Consider the following 19220-nt stretch of genomic DNA (forward strand, 5'->3'; position numbering starts at 1 on the left):
CCAGCCTGGCCAATATGGTGAAATCTCTTCTCTACTAAAAATACAAAAATTATCCAGGCATGGTGGTGGGCCCCTGTAATCCCCGCTACTCAGGAGTCTGAGGCAGGAGGATTGTTTGAACCTGGGAGACAGAGGTTGCAGTGAACCAAAATCTCACCACTGCACCCCAGCCTGGGCAAAAGGGCAAGACTCCATCCAGAAGAAGCAGAAGCAGAAGGAGGAGGAAGAGAGAGAGAGAGAGAGAGGAGAGGAGAGAGAGAAAGAAAGGAAGGAAGAAAGAAAGAGAGAAAAAGGGAGGAAGGGAGGGAAGGAGGGAGGGAAAAAAAGAGAGAAGGAAAGAAAGGAAGGGAGAAAAAAGGAAGGAAGGGAGGGAGGGAGGGAAAAGTCTAAACAACAAAGAGAAAATAGACACACACGCACACGCACACACAAAATGAATAGAACCTCAGGAATCTGTGGAACAATAACCATGTCTTCCTGTTTCTTACTCCCCATTCCCTCTGCCACTTTTAGGTCCCTATCCTAAAGGCAAAGTTCAATGAAAACAAGGCAACTTTCCTGACACCCAGCTATAACGCCAAATTCCAAGGCTTTGGAGTCAGGCAGACCTGAATTCAAACCCTTCTCTCTCACCAGCTGTGTGAACTTCAGATGTCCTCATCACTCTAAGCCTCCAGCTTAATATTAATAATAATTTTTTTTTTTTTTTGAGATGGAGTTTCGCTCTTGTTACCCAGGCTGGAGTGCAATGGCGCGATCTCGGCTCACTGCAACCTCCACCTCCTGGGTTCAAGCAATTCTCCTGCCTCAGCCTCCTGAGTAGCTGGGATTACAGGCGTCTGCCACCACGCCCAGCTAATTTTTTGTATTTTTAGTAGAGATGAGGTTTCGCCATGTTTACCAGGATGGTCTCGATCTCTTGACCTCGTGAACCACCCGTCTCCGCCTCCCAAAGTGCTGGGATTACGGGTGTGAGCCACCGTGCCCCACCCAATAATAATATCTTAGTATTCCAGATGGGATAGCTCACCCAAAGTGATGATCGCAGGGCCTGGCCCACAACAGGCGCTTAATAAATGTTCATCCCCACCCTCCCTTCTTCCCCCTGGGCGAGGGCAGGCTAGGGAGACTTGGCAAAAAGACAAAAGTATGCTTTCCAGATTCCAAGGCTTCTCTTTCCCCGGATCTATGGCATTCCCTCCCTGCATCTTTTCACTCCCTTCCCCTTACCTGTCCCCAACTCCCAGCCACTAGACTGTCAGGACCTGAACTTTCTCTGTGAGCCTTGAGCTGCTCATGTAAAGTTCAATGTGTTACCTCCACCTGGGGCATCCACATGGTAACAGAAGATTCAGCTCTAAGCCACAGGTATGAAGTTCTAACTGCGAAATTACAGCCAGAGCAGGGAGACTTTTACCCAAAGGGGTGGGGACAAGGTGGTAACTGCCTTGTGGAGGCGGTGGAGGCTGCCCCCACCCCTAGGACTTTCCCAGAACCGCCGCTCAGCTTACCTAGGCTATCGCAGCCCAAGCAGGCCAGTGTTACAGGCTTTATGAGGTCACCATGACCCAGAAGTCTGCCGGCCAATGAGGGCCCTGCTCCCACCTACACAATGGGGAGAAGGGATGGGGTCCTTGCAAAAAGAACCTGTCTTGAGGGTCTCCTCAGCCTCCTGGAAAGAACTTCACTCTATAAACACTGAGTTTCTCATCCAGAATTCAGGTGTTCCCATAAAAGCCCCTCACCATATGACCCTGGACCTCTGTTTATCCCAGGGGTACAAGGGCTTTGAAATCAAGAGGTCTCTGATGAGGCAACTGAGACCCACAGTGAGAAAATATTGGCCCATGGTCAGGAGCTAGGATGCCTGCCTGTCCTCGCTCCCAAATCCTTGATCTTTTTCCTGCTCCACCCCGGCTCCTGTTCCAGGCACAGATAAGAGTGTGTGGAGCAGGGCAGGAATGAGGGCAGGGCAGGCTGTGGCACAGCAGTGTCACCTAGATCTTTCCCTAAGAAAAGTAGAACTCTAAGGCTACCTTTCTAAAGAAAATCCTTTAGTGATGAGCAATAGCTCAGCTAATTAAGATGATCGGAGACCAGATACTAATAGAAAATCTTCACTGGACACCATTTACAAAATGACAGTGGAATCTTCCTGAAGAGGGAGACCCAGGCATCTCAGATCAACTTCCCCTTTTCATTCCTAAGACTGTAAACTTCTCCTTTTCATTCCTAAGACTGTAAACTTCCCCTTTTCATTCCTAAGACTGTAAACCGAAGCCCTTTTCATATGTAATTCCTAAGACTGGAAACTGAAGCCCTTTTCATTTGTAATTCCTAAGACTGTAAACCGAAGCTCTTTTCATATGTGATTCCTGAGACTGTAAACTGAAACCCTTTTCATATGTAATTCCTAAGACTGTAAACCGAAGCTCTTTTCATATGTGATTCCTGAGACTGTAAACCGAAGCCCTTTTCATATGTAATTCCTAAGACTAAACAGAGACCCTTTTCATATGTTAAGCTATAAACCTAAGATTTTTCCACGTGTAACATCTAAAGTATAAGCCTATATAAAGAAGGAACCTTCCTTTGTCAGGCGAGCTTGGATATTAGGCGAATACGCCACCTTGCTCCCGGCCGAATAAACTCCTTCCTCCAACATTCAGTGTCCGAGAGATCCGTTTGCCGTGGCCACTCCTGCAACATTTCAGTAAGCTGTCTTCCTGTTCCCCCAGGTCAGGATGTCCTTAGATACAGTGTATAACCTGTTCTCAGACAAGCTGCCCAGAAGTCAGCCTCATCAGACTCAGTCCTTACACTTCACAGTGACCTCACATTAGCGAGCAGCTGAGGGGCTCTCATTCCCTCTAGTCCATGTCAGATCTTGCCCTTTCTGCTCCTTCTGTCCCCTCCCCTCCCCTCCCCTTCCCTCCCCTCCCCTCCTCTCCCCTCCTCTTCCCTCCTCTCCTCTCCTGTCCACATCTGGACAGGAGGTCCCCTGCACGCCCAGTTTCCTTCTGCTGCTTCAGAGGCCTTACGTCATCAAGGATTCCTCCTCCACTTGCTCTTTCCCCAGCAAAAATCCTTCCCTCGGCCGGGTGCAGTGGCTCATGCCTGTAATCTCACCAATTTGGGAAGCAGAGGCAGGAAGATCTCCTAAGCCCAGGAGTTCAAGGCCAGCCTGGGCAACACAATCAGACTTCATCTCTACTAAAAATAAAAATGAAAAACATCAGCCAGACATGGTGGCATGTGCCTGTAGTCACAGCCACTTAGGAGGCCGAGGTGGGAGGATCACTAGAGCCTGGGAGCTTGAAGCTACAGTGAGCCATGATGCCACCACTGCACTACAGCCTGGGCAACAGAGCAAGACCCTGCTTCAAAAAAACAAGTTCTTTTCTCAAACTTGCTTCTTTTCCCAGCATCTCCTCCCTCGCTCTTTAGTTCCTGTGACAAGCCCCTCCCAATGACTGCTTTTGATTCCTCCCTCTTCTTCCCTGGCCTCCTGCATGTAAACTCCCAAGTCCTTTCCATTATACTTCCAAATCTGCTCTTGGCCTCCAACCTCACACCCTCACTCCTAGCTCAGGTCTTCATCATTCAAATCCCAGATTCTGGCCAGTCCTGTAAATAAGGTCCCACAGGGCAGGTGTTCCCCTCTCCTAGCCACCCACAGTAGACAGAGAGGGAGCTTCCCCAACAACTCATTTCCCCTCTTAACACCGTCCGTGTCCTCCACTCCTGCCAGGGTCACATCCAGCTCCCTAGTCTGACATTGAGGCCGCTCACAGTCTGCCCTGCCTGCCTGTCCAACTTGTCTCTGCTCTCTTTTGATTTTTAAGTTTGTACTGAGCAGAAAATTGCATATGTCATGTCTATTTTTACGAACTTTCACCAAGTGAGCACACTCATGTAACCAGCACCCAGATCCAGAAATAGAACATTACCAGGACACAGAAGTCCTCCTCAGGTCCCCTTCTAATCGCTATCGTCCTCTCTGTTAGGGGGCCACTATCCTGACTTTTAATATGGTTTCCCTGTTTTCATATGTAATCTCTTTATGTAAGTGGAATTATACAATACAGACTCTTTTCTTCTGACTTCTTTGGTTGAATATTATGTTTGTGAGATTTAAAAAATTTTTTGCACCCAGTAGCTGTTTCTTCTTTTCTGGTATCTGTCAGTTTCTCTTAGGTTCTCTCTCTTTTTGCTCTCTTTCCAGAGTCTTCAGGAGGCTGTTTTGTTTTGTTTTGTTTTCGTTTTTTGTCCAGAGTTCATAATTGTTATCAGTATGAAGGTTGATCTGAGAGGGGCTACTTTGCCATTATTACAAACAGAACCTCTCCTTTTTCATTTTCATTTCATTTTTCTCTTTCCTCACTTACTTTTGGATTATTGAATTTCCCTTTCTTTCCCTTCCCATTTGTTTGGAAGTTACATATTAAGTTGTACTAGATCGAGCGTAGAAAGTTAGCACCAAGACAAAAGTATGCCAGGTTACCGGGTCATTTATTATGCCGGTGACCACAGAGGACTCACGTCTCTCCAACCTGTGGCGTCAAAAGGAGGGTGCCACGACTTTTTATACCCGAAAAACCACCTTGGGAGTCGGGGTGAGGAGCGGGGATGGGGATGAAAAGGTTTTGGACATTCCAAGGGCCAGGGCATTCTGTGATTCACCTCCTGGGCGGAGACGAGGCTGGGGGTCTCCAGACATTCCAAGGTCCAGGGGATTCTGTAATTCACCTCCTGGGCGGTGATGAGGGCGGGGGGTCTCCGGACATTCCAAGGGCCAGGGGACTTTTGTCATTCTGTTTGTTGCTTCAGTGGTTTACAGAAGTCAAGATAAGCATTTGTTTACACACAGATCTTAGTTATCCTGGGCTGCTTATTTTAGTTATTACCGGTAAGCAAAGGCTAGCAATTCTGGCACAATATCACAATTATATGTCTATTGTTTTTTTTTTTTTTTTTTTGAGATGGAGTCTCACTCTGTCGCCCAGGCTGGAGTGCAGTGGTGCAATCTCGGTTCATTGCAACCTCCGCCTCACTGGTTCAAGCAATTCCCCTGCCTCAACCTTCCGAGTAGCTGGGATTACAGGCGCACACCACCATGCCTGGCTAATTTTGTTGTATTTTTAGTAGAAACAGGGCTTCACTATGTTGGCCAGGCTGGTCTCAAACTCCTGACCTCAGGCAATCCACCAACCTCAGCTTCCCAAAGTGCTGAGATTACAGGCATGAGCCACTGTGCCCAGCCTGTGTATTCCTTCTTATTTCTCTTTTGAGACAGGATCTGGCTCTGTCCCTCAGGTTAGAGTGCAGCCTCAACTCCACCCCCCAACCAAGCTCAAGGGATCATCGTGGGCTCAAGCAATTCTCCTGCCTCACCCTCCCAAGTAGCTGGGACTACAGGTGTGTGCCACCACACTTAGCTAATTTTTTTAATGTTTTATAGAGACTGGGTCTCCTATGTTGTCCAAGAGGGTCTCATATATATCTATTGGGGGGTTTTTTGTTTGTTTGTTTTTGTTTTTGAGACAGGGTCCTGTTCTGTTGCCCAGGCTGGAGCACAGTGGTGTGATCACAGCTCTCTGTAGCCTCGACCTCTTTGGGCTCAAGCGATCCTCCCACCTCAGCCTCCCAAGTAGCTGGGATTTTAGATGCATGCCATCATGTCTAGCTAATTTTTTTGTAGAGACAAGGTTTCACCATGTTGCCCAGGCTGGTCTCAAACTTTTAAGCCAGAGCAATCCTCCCGCCTCAGCCTCCCAAAGTGCTAAAATTACAAGCATGCACCACTGCACGCAGCCCGAATATATCTATTCTCAACATGCAAACTTTAGTTAGCAAAGTCCAAAATTAACACTGCTACCCTCCTTCAAGAAACAAGCAAAAAATGGGCTGAGCACAGTGGTTCACACCTGTAATCCCAGCACTTTGGGAGGTCCAAGGCGGGAGGATCACTTGAGGCCAACAGACAAGCCTGGGCAGCACAAAGAAAGTGTCTCTACAAACAAACAAAACATCCAAAGACAAAAAACACAGGGACTGGCTGGGTACAGTGGCTCATGCTTGTAATCCCAGCACTTTGGGAGGCTGAGGCAGGAGGATCATCTGAAGTCAGGAGTTTTGTGACCAGCCTAGCCAACATGGTGAAACCCCATCTCTACTAAAAATACAAAAAGTGGCTGGGCCTGATGGCACATGCCTGTAATCCCAGCTACTTGGGAGGCTGAGGCACAAGAATCGCCTGAACCCGAGGGGCTGAGGTTGCAGGGAGCAGAGATTTTGTCACTGCACTCCAGTCTGGGCAACAGAGCAAGACTCTGTCCCAAAAAAAAAAGTTTCTTAGTAGTAAACTTCTTTAGTTTGCCAAAAAATTATAATTGTCATTCTCGAAACATTTTTACTGCATGTAGGAGCCTAAAGTGTTATCTTATTTTAGTACATCAAAGTGAATATTCCGCTGCCTTCTGGCTTCTGTGGATTCTGTTGAGAAGTTAGTCTGCCACCTTTTTAGTGATCAATCTATTCGTGCCTGGCCCAAATCTATTTTTTCTGGCTGCTTCTAAGATCTTTTACTTTGAGCCAGGTGCAGCAATTCATGCCTATAATCCCAGCGCTTTAGGAGGCTGTGGTGGGAGGATAGCTTGAGGCCAGGAGTTCAAGACCAGCCTGGGCAGTACAGTGAGACCCTGACTCTATTTTAATTTTTTTTTAATTTTAATTAAAAATAAATAAGATCTTTTACTTTGGTGTTATACGCTCATATCATGCCACATATACATAGGAATTTCTTTGTATTTTTCCTATTTGGAATATTTGGTGTTGATCAGAAATTTTGAACAATTTTCTAGAAACTGCCTTCTTCCCATTCTTTCTCTGCCTTGTGCAACTCTGATGAGATGCACACTAAGTCTCCTCTCTGTCCTTTTTTTTTTTTTTTTTTTTGAGGCAGAGTCTCTCTCTCTCGCCAAGGCTGAAGTGCAGTGGCATAATATCCGCTCACTGCAACCTCTGCCTGCTGGGTTCAAGCAATTCTCCTGCCTCAGCCTCCCAAGCAGCAGGGATTACAGGCGCCTGCCACCACACCACCTGCCTAATTTTTCACACCTGGCTAATTTTTGTATTTTTAGTAGAGATAGATGAGGTTTCACCATGTTGGCCAGGCTGGTCTCAAACTTCTGACCTCATGATCCACCTGCCTTGGTCTCCCAAACTGCTGGGCATGAGCCACCATGCCTGGCAGGTTTTTTATTTCTTTAAACATATTAAACAGGCTGGGTGTAGTAGTTCACACCTTAATCTCAGCATTTTGGAAGGCCTTGGCAGGAGGATGGATTGAGTCCATGAGTTCAAGGCCAGCCTAGCAACATACTAAGACCCTGTCTCCACAAGAAAAACAATTAACCAGGTATGGTGGTGCACATCTGTAGTCCTAGCCACTTGGGAGGCTGTGGTGGGAGCATCACTTGAGCCCAGGAGGTCAAGGCTGCAATAAGCCATGATTGCACCATTGCATTCTAGCCTGGATGACAGAGCAAGACACTGTCTCAAAAAAATAAATAAATAAAACATGTTATTTTACTTCTGATAATTTTGTATTCTGAACACTTTGTGGGTCTGATATTGCTGTTTACTTCATCTCTTGTTTTTCACCCATGGGTGCCTTATTTTCTTACGACTTTTGGGATTGTTGACTATGAACTGCCTATTTTCCCTGCCCAGAATTCCTTAAGGCTTGGAGTGAAGCTATGTTCTTTTGTTTTGTTTTGCTTTTTTTGTTTGTTTGTTTGTTTTGAGACAGATTCTTGCTCTGTCATCCAGACTGGAGTGCAGTGGTGCAATCCCTGCTCACGGCAACCTCTGCCTCCTGGGTTCAAGTGATTCTCCTGCCTAGCCTCCCTAGTAGCTGGGATCACAGGCATGAGCCACCACACCCTGCTAATTTTGTATTTTTAGTAGAGATGGGGTTTCACCATGTTGGCTAGCCTGGTCTTGAATGCCTGTGTTGTATTTGACCGGAGCGTAGAAAGTTACAAGACAAAAGTATGCCAGATTGCAGGGTCATTTATTATGCCAGCGACCACAGAGGACTCACGTCTCTCCAACCTGTGGTGCCAAAAGAAGGGTGCCATGATTTTTTATACCCGAAAAACCACCTTGGGAGTGGGGGTGAGGGGCGGGGATGGGGATGATAAGGTTTCGGACATTTCAAGGGCTAGGGGATTCTGTGATTCACCTCCTGGGTGGAGACAAGGGCGGGGGTCTCCGGACATTCCAAGGGCTAGGGGATTCTGTGATTCACCTCAGTGGTTTACAGAAGTCAAGATATACATTTGTTTACACATCACAGATTTTAGCAGTTACTGATAAGAAAAGGTAAGCAGCTTTACATAGTTTTGAAGAACAAACTAGCAGTTCTATTTACAGAGGCCAAGGACAGCAGTTATTGTAAGGAGAATGGGGCAGCCATTTCAACTTATCTAAAAACAGTTTTGCATTTTATAAAATAGTTTTGCTCCGGTTCTGGCTCTAGGCCAGCACAATATCACACCTGACCTCAAGTAATCTGCCCACCTCAGCCTCCCAGAGTGCTGGGATTACAGGCATGAACCACCACACCCAGCCTCTGTTCCTTGTTAGAAATGTTTGTTCTGGCCGGGCACAGTGGCTCAAGCCTGTAATCCCAGCACTTTGGGAGGCTGAGGTGGGCGGATCACGAGGTCAAGAGATCAAGACCATCCTGGCCAACATGGTGAAACTCCATCTCTACCAAAAATACAAAAGAAAAAAATTAGCTGGGGATGGTGGCACACGCCTGTAGTCCCAGTTACTGGGGAGGCTGAGGCAGGAGAATTGCTTAAACCTGGGAGGCAGAGGCTGCAGTGAGCCGAGATCATGCCACTGCACTCCAGCCTGGTGCCTGGTGACAGAGCGAGACTCTGTCTTAAAAAAATAAAATAAAATAAAATAAAAATAAAAACGCTTGTTCTTCAGTGCTGAAAAGAAGAACTAATGCTCAGACAAAGAATTTTCTCAGTGAGGCAAATTTACTTTCTGCAGAAAGGGTGCTGCTCGCTAGCAATTTTGCCACAAGAGCACACTGGACAAAGGAAAGGCAAGAATATTTATCCTTCACACATTGACTCTTTACTCCTGTGTCCCATCTCTGTTGGTTGGAGCTGGACCTCACAGTCTAAGCTAAACTTGATTGGCTAACAACTTAAAACTTTCCTAAATAGCTAAAAGCAATGGAGAATGAAAGAAAAGAGGAAGTTGCTTGCAAAAGGACTTAGAAAAGTAATAACATTTCTAAATAAGGAAGGGACACGGGCTGTGAGCTGGGACATGCCTGCGAACACCCAGAAGAAATATCTTGGTTAAAGTACAAGGACATAGAATGTGCTTATTCCTTTATATCTAACAGCTACATAGGATAGGGCTTAACAAAGCATTATTAGGGGAAAAAAAGAAGGTTTTGAAGGAAGTTAGCTTTAAAATAAACTATTATTTCTAACATTTATTGTTTATTCTTTTTTTTTTTTTTTTTTTTTTTTTTGGAGACGGAGTTTCGCTCTTGTTACCCAGGCTGGAGTGCAATGGCGCGATCTCGGCTCACCGCAACCTCCGCCTCCTGGGTTCAGGCAATTCTCCTGCCTCAGCCTCCTGAGTAGCTGGGATTACAGGCATGTGCCACCATGCCCAGCTAATTTTTTGTATTTTTAGTAGAGACGGGGTTTCACCATGTTGACCAGGATGGTCTCGATCTCTTGACCTCGTGATCCACCCGCCTCGGCCTCCCAAAGTGCTGGGATTACAGGCTTGAGCCACCGCGCCCGGCCTATTGTTTATTCTTTAACAAGAAGGAAAACTTTGAAGAGGAACTTTTTGCTTTCCACATTCTTCTTGAGAAAACTTGCTTTGCTTGTAGTAGTAATCTTGGGGCACCACCTACATGAAAACACTTGAAATAAAATTCTATCACTTAGAGTGTTTAGACCACCTATGCAGTGTGAATTAGGACCAAATAGCTGTGTGAGGGCCAGCCTGTGGTCATTAATTTTTAGAAGAATTTTTTTTCTCCTACAATGTGACAGTGTCAAAATAGGCAAATGTTTATTTTCTTTCTTTATTTATTTTTCTTCCTTCCTTCCTTTTCTTTTCTTTCCTTTTCTCTTCTTTTCTTTTCAGAAATGGAGTCTTGCTCTGTTGCCCAGGATAGAGTACAAGGGCACTATCCTCCTACCTCCTGGGTAGCTGAGACTGTAGGCATGCACCACCACATCTCACTAATTTATTTTTCTATTTTGTAGAGATGAGACCTCCCTGCATTGCTCAGACTAGTTTCTAACTCCTGGGCTCAAGTAATCCTCCCACCTCAGCCTCCCAAAGTACTGGGATTACAGGCGTTAGCCACTGTGCCGGGCCAATACCAGTTCTAAAGATGCAGCTCTGTATCTGAAATATTGGAGCCTCCAAGCCACCCCTGGTTTCATCTCCCCTATAACATGCCATGGTGTGGGAGCAGGGAGAGTATCAAAGTAACCCACATAACACAGCCTGAGGCACACACACTTCCCTGGGCCATTTGCTGTTCTGAGCAATGCAGTGTGGGAAGCCCTGTGGCTCTGCGGGCGTGCAGGGGTGGCCAGTGCTGAAACAGGACAGCCTGAATGCAGAGGCAGCCAGGCCTCCAGGAGCCATTTGTCAACTCCAGCTTCCAGCCACCCTCCCGAATGCAAGGCTGAGTATGGCGCTCCCTGCTTATCCCATGGGTGAGGGCTCCCCAACCCCTTCAGGTTGAAGGCCAAGTTCTTTTTTTTTTTTTTTTTTTTTTTTGAGACAGAGTCTTACTCTGTTGCCCAGGCTGGAGTGCAATGGTGTCATCTCAGCTCACTGCAGCCACCACCTCCCAGGTTCAAGCAATTCTCCTGCCTCAGCCTCCCGAGTAGCTGGGATTACAGACATTCACCACCATACTTGGCTAATTTTTGTGTGTGTTTTTAGTAGAGATGGGGTTTCACCGCATTGGCCAGGCTGGTCTCGAACTCCTGACTTTGTGATCTGCCCAGCTTGGCCTCCCAAAGTGCTGGGATTACAGGCGTGAGCCACTGCGCAGCCCGAAGCCAAGTTCTTTATCAGGGTGACCCAGTACTCCAGGGCTCCCCAGTGTCGTCTCTCGCCCACTCCACCTGCCCCCATTTCCCACCTGGTGTTCCAGCCACACTGCATTGCTCACCTCTGAACAGGCTCTTCTCCTCATGCCTAGGCCCTCTCCCACACACACTGTGCCCTTTGGAAGATCTTCCCTAGCCCCCATCCCTGACGGTTCTCTCAGTCAGCTCAGACAAATCCTCTTCTGAAAGCCTCCTGGCCCACCCAGGAGGTTGGGGTTCCTAACCTGTGTCTCCTCCACCCTGCATGCCCCCACCTGGGGCCACTGCCACTTTCCATGTGTGACACCGTTACAGGCTATGAGTCTGCTCTGTGTTTTTGATGTGCACCAACTCTGGTAATAAAATGGCCGTTTCCCATCTGAAATGCTGGAGCCTGCGACAGCCCCTGCTTTCTTCTCTCCCACAATGTCACAGGGTGGATCCCCAGAGCCTAGCACAGTGCCTGGCACAGAATGAGTGCTCAGTGACTTATGTAGTTATTCATGCCCCACGAGAAGTGTCACAGGCAATGGAGGAATCTACAATCTGGAGTCAGTTCCAGGGTTCTTCCTTCTGCCAAAAGCCAGAGCCAGATGAACTCTCTCCTAGACAGCCCGCAGAGCTCCTCAGAGCCAAGAGAGGCGGCGAGGCTCGTGCCTCAGAGCTCGGCGTGCTGGCTTCTTTCCCAGGAAGCACAGGGACACACGGCCTGCAGAGTCGGAATGAGGGGGCGCAGGCACTCCTCTGCTGCAAAGTGACTCCAGCTCCCTTCTGTGAACAGTGGGAACTTAGAATGCCTCTCTCAGCCTGGTGTGGTGGCTCACGCCCGTAATCCCAGCACCTTGGGAGGCCGATGCGGGTGGATCATGCGGTCAGGAGTTCGAGACTAACCTGGCCAACATGGTGAAACCCCATCTCTACTAAAAATACAAAAATTAGCCAAGCATGGTGGCATGCGCCTATAATGCCAGCTACTTGGAGACTGAGGCAGAGTGGCAGAGGTTGCAGTGAGCCAAGATCTTGCCACTGCACTCCAGCCTGGGGCCTGGCGATGGAGTGAGACTGTCTCACACACACACACACAAAAGAGTGTCGCGAACACTAAATAAGCAGCTTCCAGAATGAGGATAGTTTGTGCAGGGGGTGCCCTCGTGGGCTGTAAGAACTAAGTTCTTGATTTTTCTTTCAAAAACAGATTTGTCCAGCATTGCTGTTAAATATTCTTGCCAGAAGACGTGACTGTTCCATTGTAAATGGGCATGAACAGGAAGAGGCCAGCAGGTGGATAAAGTCAGGCAGATAGGCCCACAGTCAGCCCGACCTGCATTTGAACCTGACATTGAGGTAACGTGGGACAAGTCCTGACCTCTCCGAGCCTTGATTTCTTTGCCTGCAACATGAAGACACAAGAACCATTTGGCAGTGTTGTGTGACACATAGATGAAATTAAAATGTGGGACACTTTGTAGGAAATCACAAATAGTATTATTAATAAAAGCAGAAAAAATGCAAGCCAGACCAGGTGAGACTTATCAGTATGGGGCTTGGGGGCAACCCTGGAGCCACATTGTATAATTCTGGTGGTTTGTTGTTTCTCTAGATTTTTTTTTTTTTTTTTTTTTTTTTTAGGCAGGGTCTGGCTCTGTTACCCAGTCACCCAGGCTGGAGGGCAATGGTGCAATAATCTCAGCTCACTGCAACCTTGAACCCACCTCCCAGGTTCAAGCAATTCTCCTGCCTCAGCCCCCCAAGTAGCTGGGACTACAGGCACATGCCACCACGCCTGGCTAATTTTTGTATTTTTAGTAGAAATGGGGTTTCACCACATCGGCCAGGCTGGTCTTGAATTCCTGACCTCGTGATCTGCTCACATCCTACAGGATAGCACCCCCTGAGCGCCAGGTTCTCCTGCTCCCATCCTCACTCTGCCCAGAGCCTCTCCCTCCTGTACCTTCAGCCTCTCTGGTCTTTCCCACCCCAGCTAAATAGGCTCTGCTCAGACTGCTGCCCTCCCCACTGATCCAGGGAAACGGTCCTGGCAGCCTCAGGGGGCCCTTGCTGTCCTTACTGGGCTCCATCTCCAGGCCTGGCTGACCTCTCCTTTCTTCTTGAAGTGACCTTCCCATTGACACTGCCCACCACCCTCTGCTGTCCCCTCTCTACTGATGCCTCTTCCTCCACCTATCTGCCTGTCAATGGTCCCCAGAAGTCAGCCTCCATCCTTTTCTCTTTCTGCTTTGGCCAGAAAATGATGCTCATGCCCTTGTCTTTGGCCCTGATCTCAGTCCTGAGCCCGCGGCCTCCATATCCAGTTCCCTCCTGGGGGAGGCTGAGGCAGGAGAATCCACTCAGGAATGACCCGCGACAACCCCCATGACCAAAATCCCTCCCGCCCTGCCCCTCCATCCCTCAGTTCCTGACACCTGCCCACTCGGGCATCATTCTCGACATCCTTTCACACACACAGTCAAAGCCACCAGGGGCCCTGCTGGATCTCTCTGAGTCCAGCCTGTAGACTCTGAAGTCTCTGTACACATTACAGGTGATTCCTGGACCCATTCAAATTCCAGGATCCTCAGAACAGGGGCAGCCTCTAGCTTGCTTCCTTTACTAGGGCCCCCAGAACTCCCTCTGCGTGAAGTGGTGACTCAGCCTCTTCCCCATGGACTCGCTGCCCCAGAACTGGCCTGCAGTCACCTATGCCAGCATGCCAGGACTATCAGTTTCTATCCCAGGTAGATCATCTATTAGCCGTAATCTCGGATGAGAGGAAGATTCTTGCCCCTTAGGCAGATCTAATCTGTCTTTGTCACCACCCTTGCCGGATAGGCAGGACTCCCTGAGGGCAGGGCAGAAAGCCTGGAGTTAGAAAGGGAAAGAACAGAACGTTAGGCTTTTACACAGAAGAAAATGTGGCCGGAGAGGGTCGGACACTTCAGGACTCCAGAAAAGCAACAGGGGCTGGGATGAGTCTCCTGACTCCCAGGCAGGGGCAGACAGGCAGGGGTCTGTGCTCAGTCCAACATTCTCTGCTGCCTCTTATTGTGCTCAAAGGTCATTTTAGGGATGGTAGATTTTCTGGTTAGCCTGTTGTGATCCCAGGAGGGTGTGGAGAAGAGGAGTAGGGCGGGGAGTGGGGAGGGGCTACAGGGGTTATCTCCAGTCGGGGACATTCCGGGGCTGCAGAGCAGACCAGGCCTGGTGAAGAATTAGGTGCTGCTGGGAGCTCCTGTCTCCCACAGGATCCCAGCTGCAGGGAGCCTTGGGTACTCTGGCCCGCCTGGAGTTGGGGACATTCCCCAGAGAGCGCCGTCATGGCCTGCACGGAGCACTTATCAAAGAATCGGGGCAAGTGGGTGTTTGCAGGCATCACCTGTGTGTCTGTGGTGGTCATTGCCGCCATAGTCCTTGCCATCACCCTGCGGCAGCCAGGTAGGTGCCTCCCCCAGTGCCAACCTGAGTGGCTTCCCCCATTGCTCGCTCCTTATCCCCACCTTCAGCTCTGATCAGCTCTTTTTTTTTAAGTGCTGGGATTACAGGCACGAGCCACCGTGCCCGGCCAACCAGCTCTTGATCCCTCATCCCTGTCAAGCGTCATTCCCCGTCCGCAGCTCTCTTTGTCTCTTCCATCCCCCAACCCTATGTGACTTCATCCCCAGCAGAAAGTCCCGTTAACTTTTGTTTTTTTTGAGAGGGAGTTTTTGTTCTTGTTGCCCAGGCTGGAGTGCAATGCTGCAACCTCGACTCACTGCAACTTCTGCCTTCCTGGTTCAAGCGATTCTCCTGCCTCAGCCCCACAGGTAGCTGGGATTACAGGCATGTGTGCCACCACATACAGCTAATTTTTTGTGGGTTTTTTTCCTTTAAATGGAGTCTCATTCTATCGTCCAGGCTGGAGTGCAGTGGCGCAATTTCAGCTCACTGTAACCTCCACCTCTTGGGTTCAAGCGATTCTCCCGCCTCAGCCTCCCAAGTAGCTGGGATTACAGGCATGCACCACCATGCCTGACTACTTTTGTTGTATTTTTAATAGAGACGGGGTTTCGCCATGTTGGCCAGGCTGGTCTCAAACTCCTGACCTTAGGTGATCCACCCTCCTTGGCCTCCCGGAGTGCTGGGAGTACAGGCATGAGCCACCACACCCGGCCCCCTTTTAACTTTTTTTCCCTTCTTCAGTTGCCTGAAGAATATCAGATCTTGGCCTTCAGCCCAGACCTCCCTCCTGTGCCCTTATTGGGAGTCACACAAGCAACCTCAAACTCAGCAGACTGGGCTGAGCTCATGCTTGTCCCCAACAGCTGCTCGCTGTGAAGGACTCTGTGAAAGGCTCCTCCATTCACACAGGGACCTCAGTTAGGCCCCATGCCCCTGCCTCATGGCTGTGCACCTCAATCCTGAGCCTCGAGGGCTCTGCCTTTCCCTCCGCCCTCTATCCTCCCGGCCCTGCCCTCTATCCTCCCCGCCCTGCCCTCAGAGAAGCTTCAAGGTCTCCTTCTGGACCCTTCTTACAAGGTCTCTCTGCCTGCTTTTGTCAGCTCATGTTAGCTCTGCAGCCCAGATCATGCCAAGCAGCCCTCACTCACTGCCCTCAGCACACACCAGCTCCTTGACTAAAGTTCAAGGCCATTCATGACCTGATCCCAGCCCTCTTCCAATCTTTTATTTTTATTTATTTATTTATTTATTTATTGAGATGGAGTCCCGCTCTCCATCACCCAGGCTGGAGGGCAGTGGCATGATCTCGGCTCACTGCAACCTCCGCCTCCTGAGTTCAAATGATTCACCTGCCTCAGGCTCCTGCCACCATGTCCCTCCAGCTAATTTTTGTATTTTTAGTAGAGACATGGTTTCACCATGTTGGCCAGGCTGGTCTGGAATTCTTGACCTCAGGTGATCCACCTGCCTCAGCCTCCCAAAGTGCTGGGATTACAGGCATGAACCACTGTGTCCGGCCCCCCCCTTCCAACATTCCCACATTCTGCTTCTGTGTTCCATCTCTACCAGGCCAATGGCTCTTCCTTTAGGCAACTGCGCTCTCCTGAAGCCAAGCCTTTGCTTTTTCTCTGTCTGGAATAACCCATTCCCCCTTTTCTGTGAAATTTACACCCACCCTTTCAAGGTCTTCCTTAAGTGTTCCCTTCTCTGTGAACCTGCCCCCCTTTCCTGACTGCCCCAGGCTGGTACTGAGGCCTTCTTGGGTCCCAGAAGCCCACTCACTTTCCCTCTATTGCAGCACCCGTGAGTTTGAGCCTCACCGTCCCTCTGCCAGGTGGAGTGTTGGTCACAGGGAGGGTCATGGGATAAACAAACAGGAGTCTTGGGCTGGGGCAAGGACAGACGCTAACAGCCCCTTGGCATTCCTTCCAGGCTGTGAGCTGGAGGCCTGCAGCCCCGATGCCGACATGCTGGACTACCTGCTGAGCCTGGGCCAGATCAGCCACCGAGATGCCCTGGAGGTCACCTGGTACCACGCAGCCAACAGCAAGAAAGCCATGGCAGCTGCCTTGAACAGTAAGTCCAGCTGCCAAGACTGGGGCAGGCCAGGGAAGGGGGTGGAGAAGACAGAGGGAGAGAAGGAGGATTAGCCACTGGTCACTGTGGTGGCATGACAGCTGTTTACATGTCTTTCCGCACGAGGAAGTAGGGGCTCAGAGGCGTTAAGTGAACGGCTCAGGGCTGCGCAGCTAAGCTTCGAGCCTAGATTAAAACCACGTCTGACTCCAAGTCATGACTATACTGCCCTTCCTCCCAGCTACTCCTTCCTACACCTGTCAGGAACCAACCTCTAAGGAGGCCTTTGCCTTCAAAGCCTCAAGCCAGAAATCTGCACTTGAGGCCCAGCACTACTAAAAACAGTGAGCACCTGTGCAGGTTGTATTAACTCCTGAGCCTCAGATTCGAAATTGGTTAAAGTAGCCAATTGGCCAAGGCTCACCATGTGCACATTACACACAGGTTCTCCCAGGACTACCCTGCGACCTGTTTCATGGGTACCATTTCACAGGAGAAAAACAGAGGCTCAGGAAAGTTAGCCAACTTAGCCAAGGTTACATTGTCTGAAAGCAGTTAAGCCAACATTGGAGCCCAGAGCAGTCAGCCCCAGAATGCACATTCCAAGCCACTGTGTGACGCTCTCCTGCAGGGCCTTTGGGAAGCTCAGCAGATAATGTTCATGAACATGCTGGTGAACTTTAAAGCAGTAGGTATAAAAGATGCAGGAAACAGTCCTTGAACCTGGGCACGTTTCAGAAGACACCGACTGGCCCCACCCCCACGTAATGCTGAGGCTGCTGGCCCCAGGGTCACACTTTGAGAACCACTGCTCAAGCAAACTCCTTCCATTTCAGACCCCAAAACTGGGGTCAGAGGGTTGGTAGAATGACCATATCAACCAAAGCAGGACTCTTTTGAGGTCATTATTAATGATTATGCTGAAGCCACAGAAACACACCAGATGGCCCCTTACACTAGTTAAGCAAGCCACTCCATATAAATAATTAACACTTAGTGAATGCCTAACCAGGGATATTTTATTATTTAATTTTTGTAGATGAGGAAACAGGCACGAAGAGGTCAAATAACCTTCCCAAGGTCACACAGCTGAAAAGTGTCAGGGCAGGGACTGGAAGCCTGCAGTGTCATTTCAGGGTCAGCACCCAGCCGTGCTCTCCTGCAGATGGGTGAAGCTGGCCTGAGGAGGGATGGTGGAGGGTGGAGGGCTCGGTGACTGCATGCCCCCTTCCCTGCTGCTGTGGCTCCCCGAGGACCATGCCGTGGCCACGGGAAACCAATCCTTTCCTCTCATCTTTTGCTGCTTCTTCACTTCTCACCCCCAAGCAAGTCAGCCTCCAGCCCTCTGGAAGGCAAGTCACAACTTTTAAGGTGAAGAGAGATTTTTTTTTTTTTTAGACTGGATCTTGCTCTGTCACCCAGGCTGGAGTGCAGTGGTGTGATCTCGGCTCACTGCAGTCTCTGCCTCCCAGGTTCAAGTGATTCTCCTGCTTCCTGTAATCCCAAGTCGCTGAGATTACAGGCACCCACCACCACGCCCGGCTAATTTTTGTATTTTTAGTAGAGACAGAATTTCACCATGTCGGCCAGGCTGGTCTCAAACTCTCAACCTCAAGTGATCTGCCTGCCTCGGCCTCTCAAAGTGCTGGGATTACAGGCGTGAGCCACCACGGCTGGCCAGCCAGCCAGCCATTTTTGAAACATCTCTTTTAGGCCTGCTAGCATCCAGGCACTGGGAATTCAAGTGATGGCTAATTCAGACCGGGACCCTGCTCTCACAGAGCTTATACTTAGGAAGGCTGATGCTGAAAGAGCAATCACATGACACAGCTGAACACAAAAGGGAGAAGGCAGGTTTCATTGTGAGCAAGAAGCAGAGTGGCCTAATTTATTAACCTGAGGATGGCTGCCTCCTCCTTAAGGAAGCAATTTTTTTTTTTTGAGACGGAGTTTCATTCTTGTTGCCCAGGCTAGAGTGCAATGGCACGATCTCAGCTCACCACAACCTCCACCTCCCAGGTTCCAGCAATTGTCCTGCCTCAGCCTCCCGAGTAGCTGGAATTACAGCCATGCGCCACCACGCCCAGCTAATTTTGTATTTTTAGTAGTGATGGGGTTTCTCCATGTTGGTCAGGCTAGTCTCAAACTCCCAATCTCAGGTGATCTGGCCTACCTCAGCCTCCCTGGGATTACAGGCGAAGCCACTGCACCCAGCATTTTTTTTTTAAGCAAGGTCTTGCCCTGTCACCCAGGCTGGAGTTCAATGGCATGATCTCAGCTCACTGCAACCTCCACTTCCCAGGTTCAAGTGATTCTTCCTGTCTCAGCCTCTCGAGTAGCTGGGATTACAGGTGCCTACCATCATGCCTGGCTAATTTTTGTATCTTTAGTAGGGACAGTTTCACCATGTCAGCCAGGCTGGTCTCCAACTCCTGACCTCAAGTGATCAAACCGCCTAGGCCTCCCAAAGTCCTGGGATTACAGGAGTGAGCCACTGCACCCGGCTGGAGAAGTTTTTTTGTTTTTTTTTTTTTTTTTTTTTTT

At 49.2% G+C, this 19220-nt stretch overlaps 2 protein-coding genes across 4 annotated transcripts in view; one reads left to right on the forward strand and one right to left on the reverse strand.

The window, feature by feature from the left end:
• Window positions 1–19220, reverse strand: part of MROH7 (maestro heat like repeat family member 7) — an 89525-nt gene that overhangs the window by 65209 nt on the left and 5096 nt on the right. The window lies entirely within an intron of this gene.
• The window catches only part of FAM151A (family with sequence similarity 151 member A), a 16033-nt gene continuing 11125 nt past the window's right edge, over window positions 14313–19220 (forward strand). For both annotated transcript variants that reach the window (XM_032296891.1, XM_032296892.1), the window contains exons 1-2: window positions 14313–14597; window positions 16533–16676. In XM_032296891.1, coding sequence (XP_032152782.1) covers window positions 14480–14597; window positions 16533–16676 — 262 coding nt within the window. In that variant the 5' untranslated portion in view covers window positions 14313–14479. The remainder of the gene's footprint in view (window positions 14598–16532; window positions 16677–19220) is intronic.

The sequence above is a fragment of the Sapajus apella genome, unplaced genomic scaffold, assembly GCF_009761245.1.
Source record: "Sapajus apella isolate SASKATOON/1434 unplaced genomic scaffold, GSC_monkey_1.0 scaffold36, whole genome shotgun sequence".
NCBI classification, from domain to species: Eukaryota; Metazoa; Chordata; class Mammalia; order Primates; family Cebidae; genus Sapajus; species Sapajus apella.